The 9,498-nt window shown below is 33.1% G+C and overlaps 1 protein-coding gene across 1 annotated transcript; it reads left to right on the forward strand.

The window, feature by feature from the left end:
• Positions 1–949: 949 nt before the first annotated feature.
• On the forward strand, positions 950–2,579 carry GNC (GATA type zinc finger transcription factor family protein). The gene is made up of 3 exons (XM_022037602.2): positions 950–1,219; positions 1,357–1,710; positions 1,829–2,579. The coding sequence occupies exons 1-3, from the start codon at positions 1,034–1,036 to the stop codon at positions 2,165–2,167; spliced, it is 879 nt and encodes a 292-aa protein (XP_021893294.1). The 5' UTR covers positions 950–1,033; the 3' UTR covers positions 2,168–2,579.
• The last annotated feature ends 6,919 nt before the right edge of the window (positions 2,580–9,498 follow it).

Genomic DNA, 9,498 nt, shown 5'->3' on the forward strand with positions numbered 1-9,498 from the left:
CAACTCCTATATATTCTCTAACCCATCTCCATCTCCTCTCTTTTTCATCTCCATTCTTTTTTCAAAAAAATACATATATATATATATATATATATATTCATTTTTCATATTTATTTAGTTATATCTCAGTTTTATTGTTGACGTGTCTTAATTCTATAGATATTTTTTTTATATCATGGATAATATATTATATATATTTTGAGGAATATTTTATATTTATTGTAAAAAATATTTTGTGTATATTTTAAATAATATTTTAAAAAGAAAAACACTCGTAATTTTTTTATATAAAAATTTATAATTTTATTGATAATGTACTCTTAAATTATTATAGTATAATTTTTGTTTTAATTTTATCTACGAATATAGATATAATTGCCCAAACATATTAAGTTCTGTGTCTATTTTTATTTGTGTTCTATTTTATATAATTATGTGTATTTTGGGGATTCATTTTCCCAACATTTGTGTACATATATGTATAGTTATTTGCAAGACTAAAAAATATTCTTAAATTTTGTTGAGAAGTAAATCCTTTTTTCACTCTTGGACATGCAGTCATTATTAAGGTTAAATTTATTTACTGTAGATAATTCAGCTTTCAAGTGGCTTGAATTCCAAATCAATAATATATAGATGTGCGTGTGTGTATAAAACAGGATGATTTAAGTTAAATATAGTGATTAAGATATGATGTAGTTATAATGATATTATCAACACCATAATTTGTGTGGCTACAATATTCCAAATCTCTGTGCGCTAGCTGTAATTTCTTTTCAATTTAAATGAATTAAAAGGGGCTGACATGCACAAGTAGTTTTGGTTGCAGATAGGGTTTTATGTCTGTGTCGTATCACTCCACCTATACACTCTTTGTCTTCTTTCTAACTTGGTTTTTTTTGGGTATCATCAAGTCACGTGAACCTCTACATATACCTATTTTAAACCATTTCAATACAATACCTCCCCCCCCCCCTATTTTTGCTCTTCTTCACTTCATCTCTTTCTCTTTTATTTCATATTCTATCTTCTCATGACTCCAAATTATCAATTCGCGCTAGACCTTAATGAAAACCATGATCAAGTACCATTCAATATTACTGCTTATTCATCATCTTCTTCTTCTCTTTCTTCTCCTTCTTTCTTCAATCCATCCCAAGATATTCAACCATCTGCTTACAATTACCATGATCATCAATCTCAATATCAACAAGATCAGGTAATTATATATATACATCAGGACTTGTAAAATCTTTTCTTTTGTTTGTGTGGGGTTTAATTAGAAAATATCATTTTACTTTTTAATTTGATGTTTGTGATCGTTAATCAATTTTGTCTTTTGGATAAATATTTCAGGCGAAGATATTTATGTCTCATGTTGGATCATCATGTGATCATACAACACAAGTAGGGAATGAGAGTAGCGAGTACAGTGGCCTGAAATTTTCTATCTGGAAGAATGAAGATCAGAGAAATGAAAATCAAAGTGAGAGCAGTTCAGTGAAGTGGATGTCTTCAAAGATGAGGTTTATGAGGAAGATGATGAACCCAAAAAACTCTGATAATCAAAAGTTTGAAGATCAGAAGCAAGAATCATCACCTCTTCAAACCACTGATCATCACAGCAGCTACAACAACACAATTAGGGTTTGTTCTGATTGTAACACAACCAAAACTCCTCTATGGAGAAGTGGACCCAGAGGTCCTAAGGTACTATTTATTTTTAACTTTTTTCTCTTCTTCAACATATTTTAATCTTAACCCATAAAAAAAAAACAAGATAAAATCTTACCCATGTTTTGAAACCAATTTGGACGGTCTTTTGCAGTCTCTTTGCAACGCTTGTGGAATCAGGCAAAGAAAGGCAAGGAGGGCCATGGCTGCAGCTGCAGCTGCAGATAGCTCAGTTGTTGCAGCTGATCCACCAGCTATGAAAAGTCCTAAAGTTCAACACAAGGAAAAAAGATCAGGCCATGATAACTCCATGCCAAAACTAAAGAAGAAGTGCAAGCTGGCATCCCCATCCCATGGCAGAAAGAAGCTTTGTTTTGAGGATCTAACAATAATCTTGAGCAAGAGTTCAGCTTTTCAACGGGTCTTCCCTCAAGATGAGAAAGAAGCTGCCATCTTACTAATGGCTCTATCATACGGCCTGGTTCGTGGTTAATCATCACTTCTTCCTCATAATTAATCAACTAGTAGCTAGCAGCTAGCTATATATATATATTGTCTTCCATTCACTAGATTGTTTGCTACAACTTCATATTATAACTATGTGTGAGATCAGTGAGATGAGGAAATGAGTGCGAGAGGGAAGCAACTAAGATCAATAAAAAAAAGAAAAGAAAGAAGAAGAATAATCAGTGAGACTAGATTTAGATGGTTAATTTAGAGAGCTTTATTAATTATAACTTTGTATTTGTGATCAACGAGATGAAAACCAAATTGTTGGGTCTCTTGGGATGATCTTGTTATGTTATGGACCTTATAATAACCTGTCCAAGTTGCTTTTTGTCTCATTCTCTTGTTCTATATATCCCTTTTAAATGATCAGTTGGCAGCTTTTGGTTTGTGTCTTATCCTTTCAGTGTTCATGAGACATCTAGATCAAGGATTAGGGAACCCTAAAAAGATTAATGCAAACTAAATTATATTTATAGTACGGAAATCTTACAAATTATATATAAAAATCATTTGATCAGTGTATATATATATATATATATATACGTGTAAACTAAATTATATATGTTAGATTGTGAACAAAATTTGATGTAAAATATGTGGACCATTTAGATTTCGTAGATAATGTTTGTAAAGTATTATAGGGCTACCTTAGATCTTGGGGTTGGCAAAAGAAAATAACACAACTTATTTACATTTTTCTTTTTCAGTTGACCTAAGTAGCTAATTTATAAGCATATATATATATATATGATCAATCATGATGGCGATGATTCAGAGGGTAGAAGTTGTCAGAGAATCACATAGAAGAGAGTACATCTTGTCCCAGATACTCTCATATATAAAACCCTACACGTATATGTATATAACCTACCTGCCTAGCTAGTTTAGCTATATCATTTTTAAATAGTAAGTTGTTCAAGAATTACCTGCGTACTGGATCTGATGTTGGCTGGTAATTTTTTTGCAAAGAAATACTATTAATCTGGGAGTTTATATATATATATATATATATATGTATATTATGAATTTTTTTCTAAGGAATTTGCTGATGTTTAACAAGTTTTAAAAGAAAATGAAAAAAACTTTGTGATAGGTGAAGTATCTCTGTTGATCGCAAGGGAATATATATATATATACACACTCAGGATAACCTATACATACAAGGGCAGCTTTTATCATCACAGCTCACCTATATAATGTTCTTTGGGGATACATAACCCAAAAACATCTGTATTTAAAAAAAATCATATTCACTTATCGTATGATTTTCAGTTCAAACCTGTAGTTTCAAATTTTCTCAAAATTAAGTCTTAACTATTTACTACATTATTACATTATTCAATAAATATTTATAAAATAGGTGATATAGGTGCATAAACAACATATTTTTAAAACAACTATATTTACTACGTGACTAATATACTGACTACTTTCAAAAACATTATTAATATAATTGATTGTTCTGTAACTAATACGTTGGTAACATTATTACCATTTATTATTTTTTTTTTTTAATCTTTTTTTTTTTTGTTGTTTACCTTTTACGAATAACATTTTTTTTCTTTTATATAATTATTTTCAAAAATATAATATACACTGATCACTTTATTCGATACATAAATATTTATTAAAAAATATTAAATATACTATTAATCATAAAGATTAATAAAAATTCAAATTTATTTGGACCAAACTTTATTATAGATTTTTTAAAAGGCATATGTATTTCTAGGACACATATGTCTGTATCTCAATGTTCTTTGCAACACCCGACCAAAGGTTAAAAGCAACTCAAAGTCCATGACAAACCACAATAACCAGATTGTTTTGGGAGGAAGAAGAAACAATATTTTATTCATTGTAATGCTTCTGTTTAGGGGTATGTATGTATACATCTTGAATTAGAAGATAAAAATAATACAATTAATGGGAGTTTATACGCTTAAAACTTCCTTTCCCCACACAAACTTACTAGAACAAAACTAAAGATATTATCATTACATATTTCTACTATCGGTTTTTTTTTTTTTTAATTTCTATTTTATCATTATAAAATTTTAATGTAGTGTGGATAAAATTAAAATATCCAAATTTTAGTCTAATTTTTATTCATCCTTCAATATTAACCCTCTAAACTTCAGTTTTATGATTTGGACCATAAACACCCAAGTAATCAAAAATGAGAAAAATGCCAAATCTACCTATAAAAATATTGATTAAAAATAAATATCGAGTGTTATTTTCTGAAAGATAATTGAGCTAAATTAAAACCAGAAAAATGGAGAGAAAGATGATTTCATAATATCTTCTCACTTTGAAGAGCCAAAAAGGCTGTAACAGAAAAAAATAATAATAATAATAACAAAATAACAACCTATAATAGCTATAACAAAACAAGTTAAAAAACGCACCGTTTTACAAACATAAAGAAATGATTAGGAGACAAACTAAAATCACGTAACAAGTATGAAAGCCATTGGAGCTCACAAACAGTAGCAACCATGCTCCTGTACTCAGCTTCAGCACTGGAGCGAGAGATGGTGGTTTGCTTCTTCAATTTTCAGGACACTAACGAGGAACCGAGGAACATACAGTGTCCTGTGATGGAACGCCTGGAATCTGTGCATGCTGCCAATCTGAATCACAATATGCAGTGAGCTTGAAATCGTTAGATGAAGAGAAGAAAAGTCCAGTTGAAGGAGCATGCTTCAAATAACGCAGCACATGAATTGATGCATCCCAATGTGATTGCGTAGGCTTACTCATGAATTGACTATGCTGTTGAACAGCAAAAGTAATATCAGACCTGGTCATGTTGAGATAGAGCATTATGCCAACCAACCGTCTATACTTCTTTGGTTCAGGAAATAGATTACCATCATCAGCAGTCAATTTCAACCTTTTTGGGACTGGAGTAGAGGCAGGCTTTGCACCAAGTAATCCAACATCTGACAGGATATCTAAAACATATTTATGTTGGGAAAGATACATTCCATTAGAAGATCTTGCCATCTCAACTCCAAGGAAGAATTTAGCATAACCTAAATCTTTAATACTGAATTGTTGGTGTAGGAAATGTTTAACTGCATTAATATCATATTCATGGGAGCTTGTGATCAAGATATCGTCTACATAGACAATTAAGAGCCTAGAAACTAGTAGGTGATGCTTTAATAAATAAACAGTGATCATGCATGGACTGTTTGAACCCAAAAGCATGCAAATGCATTGTAAAAACTTTGTTCCATTCACGTGAGGCTTGTTTGAGCCCATAAAGTAACTTTCTAAGCTTGCAAATCTCACCAGCTGCTGCTTTCTTATACCCTTCTGGTGGTATCATATACTCCTCATTCAACGTGTCTGTAAAAAGGCATTGTTGATATCAATTTGATGAACAACCCAGCTCTTAGCAGAAGCCATTGCCAAGAAAATTCTTACAGTCACTAGCTTCGCAACATGTGAAAAAAAAATCTGTATAATCAATTCCTTCGATCTGATTATAACCTTTTGCTACCAGCCTCACTTTGTGCCTGTCTATGGAGCCATCAGGTAAGTATTTGATTTTGAAAACTCACTTCAAGCTAATAGGTTTCTTATATTCTGGTAAGGAAGTCAACTCCCATGTTTCTTATTTTCCAATGCAGCAAGCTCAGATTCCATAGCATTAATCCAATTCATGTCAGTACATGCTTCTTTGTAAGTGGTAAGAGCAGAATCAGTTGATGCATTAGCTAGAAAGTCCCCGTACTATGATGAAAAAACAAGTGAAGTGTAGGCATGGAAATGTAAATAAACGATATGGGGCTCTTTCATTTACCTTGGTGACTGATGAGTGTTGGCAATGCAAAATCCTTTAACTAGGCAGGAGGCTTAATAACTCTGGTGCTACGTCTTAATGGTGGAAAAAACTCAGAAGACTGTAAATCAAGTGCTGGAACTGGTGAGGAATCAACTGTAGTAGGTGATGTAGGAAATGAAATATCAAGAGTATTAGGAGACAAAGGAGGCGAAGCAGAAACGGAGTATCAATCAAATGGTTTGTATCAGATTCATTAATGAGAAAATCATCAGGTATTGGAAGAGGGAAGGGCGTAGAATCTTGAAATTGATGTTTAAAAGGAAAAATATGCTCATAAAAAATAATGTCTCTGGACATCAAAACTTTATGTGAACTAAGGTCATAAACCTTATACCCTTTCTGACCTTGATTATAACCTAAGAATATACATTCGTGGGCTCTAGGATCAAATTTGGATTTTTGAGGTGAGGTGCTTGAAATGTAACAAAGGCATCCAAAGATTTTAAGTGACCTGTAGTCTGGTGGTTTATTATAAAGGGCTTCAAAAGGTGTTCTCCAACTGAGAACAGAAGTGGGCAATCCATTAAAGATATGGGTGGCCATGAGATTGGACTCACCCCAAAAGATAGTGGTAAGGCCTGATTGAAAAAGCAAAGCTCTGGCAATTTGTAAAATCTGTTTGTGCTTTCTTTCAACTCTACCATTTTGTTGATGTAAGGAATGGAACGTTGGTGAACAATACCAAGAGAAGAAAATAAATCTTTACAAGTTTGATTAGCAAACTCAGTTCCATTATCTGAACGCACAATTTTAATGGTAGCATTGAATTGGTTACTTACCATTTTAAAGAAATGTGAAAGAATGGAAGCAACCTGTATTTTATAGGTAAACAAGAAGGTCCAAGTAGCTCTGCTAAAATTGTCAACAAAGGTCAGAAAATAATGAGCATTTGACATAGATGACTGAACATATGGTCCCCAAACATCAATGTGCAATAATTCAAAAATCTTGAAAGCATGTGAAACACTTTTATGAAAACTTATACGTTGCTGTTTGGCTAACGGACACACATCACAAACAGGTAAATGCAAATCATTTTTGTGAGACAAGAAAGGTAAATGAGTCATAACAGCAGGAGATATATGTCCAAGTCGTTGATGCCAAAGAACAAGATTCTGAGTAGAAATTTCATCACTGGAACAAACAGCAATGAAGTTATTACAATGTGAGGCAAAGACTTTGTTGGTGTGTGTTGGTGTCTGAGAAAGTTTGTGTAATGAGACAAGAGGCCTGGTTTGAATGAAGTTGAATCCAAGATGTATAATCCGCTGACCACCTTTCCCACTGCCATCAGTTCATTAGTCTGAAGGTCCTGCAAGAGGCAAAAGGAAGGGTAGAACAGAAATCTAATTAGTGCAGTTTCTGAAAGCTTATTTACTGAAATCAGATTGTATTTAAAGGTTGGTATGTGAAGTGTATCTGTTAGTTTCAGGGTTGAATTCAAGTGAACATCTCCTACATGATGGACCAATTTAATTGTTCCGCCAGGTAGATATACAGGTGTAATTTCTTTTATTAGTTTTATGGTTCTTAGGTGTTTTGAATCACAGAACATGTGATTGGAAGCACCGGTATCAACAATCCAACTACCTTCCTCCAACAAACTTAATGCACCAAACACAAATTGAGATAAAATTATACCTGCAAAATCAGTGAAATGAGCCATGTTCAGCACAGTACCTTCTGTAGAACTTTTCCCTTTCATGAACTTTATCATCTCTGTTTGAATCGTGCTTTGTACCTTTCCACCCAATTCGGTGTTCATGAATGAATCCTTGTTTTCATTTGCCTCAGCCGCTGTTTCTGCCATACTAGCCACATTTCTTCCTCCTGTCCTCTTTTTTGTTTCTTGTAGTTCCTTGTACCAATTTGGCACACCATTCAGCTTGAAACAAGTTTCTCTTGTGTGGCCTGTAAAATTGCAGAAAGAGCAATGTAATACTTGTCCTGCCTTCTCATATCTGGTTTTGCTCTTTGCTTCTTGAGATTTTGCACATCGCTTCCAGATTTGTTCCCATTCTTAGATCTACGTCCATACACTAACAAGGCTGCATTATCAGTAATATCAGCAAAATTCACTTGAACTTCCCTATGTTTTTCTACTCTCAACACTATCAAATATGCCTTGTTTAAATTTGGTAATGGATCCATCATCAAAATTTGACTCCTGACCCCATCATAACTATCATTCAGACCTACCAAAAAAACTGTGTTAAATTGTCAGATGAGTACTGGTCTGACATTTCTTTTGCTGCTCCACAAGTGCATTATGGCAAGGGCCTCAAACATAGAAGCTCATCCTAGAGCCTCTTCAACTTAGTGAAATATTGGGAAACAGATTGATTTCCCTGCATCAGTGAGTTAAACTCTCTTTGTAATTGATATAATAATGGACCATTATAAACTTCAAATCGTTCCTCTAGCCGTTCCCAGAGTTCTTGTGCTGATGTAATGTATAAAAATGCATCAACGATTTCTCTTGAAATAGAATTCAAAATCCATGACTGTACCATGCAATCAATCTTAATCCATCGTTCAAACTCATCTGTATCTTCTTCATTTGGTTTCTTGTATTTTCCATTCAAAAAACCCAGTTTCTGCTTAGCTCCTCAAGCTATTTTCATAGCTCTGCTCCACGTCAAGTAGTTTTCTCCATTAAGAGGTGTGGTGACCAGAATCATACCTGGGTTATCTGATCATTGTAGTTGTAAATAATTTGCTATTTCTGCAAATCTGGTTCCTTGCCCAAAATTCCCAAGTTGCATAACTGCATCTCTGCTGTTTCCTTCGGATATTGATCTTGAACCTCCAGTATCCATTATCTCTCAATGTAACTCTCAATTCACGTCCTCTATGGATCGTGTATCTCTGATACCATGAGCTAAATTAAACCAGAAAAATGGAGAGAAAGATGATTTCATAATATCTTCTCACTCTAAATACAGCTGCAGCATGCTTCTTATATAGAGAGAAGCTGCTGCTGTAGTCATGCACCAAGAGCCAAAAAGGTTGTAACAGAAAAATAAAATAACAAAATAACAACCTATAACAGCTATAACAAAACAAGCTAAAAAACGCACTGTTTTACAAACATAAAGACATGATGCATCAAATAAAAAAAACGATACATAAACATTCTTCAATAATCATATTTTGTGATGTAACTATTTATTAAGCACTAAATACAAGAAAATTTACAATGAATTATCAGAATGTGGCCATAATTACATAATCAATTTTATACTGCACAATATTCTTGATAACCCCAGCGCAGACTCGCACATGAGCTGATCGTGAAATGGAACAAAACTGCAACTTGTTCTCAAATTGGACAACATATATTGTGGAAGAGATTGGGTAAAAATGATCTTTAGAGTAGATTATAACAACATGCAATTGTTTTCATGCAACTTGTTGCGAATAAAATGATGATTAATCTTAATATGTTCCATTCT

The sequence above is a fragment of the Carica papaya genome, chromosome 7 (assembly GCF_054855325.1).
Source record: "Carica papaya isolate Zhongbai chromosome 7, ASM5485532v1, whole genome shotgun sequence".
Classification (NCBI taxonomy): domain Eukaryota; kingdom Viridiplantae; phylum Streptophyta; class Magnoliopsida; order Brassicales; family Caricaceae; genus Carica; species Carica papaya.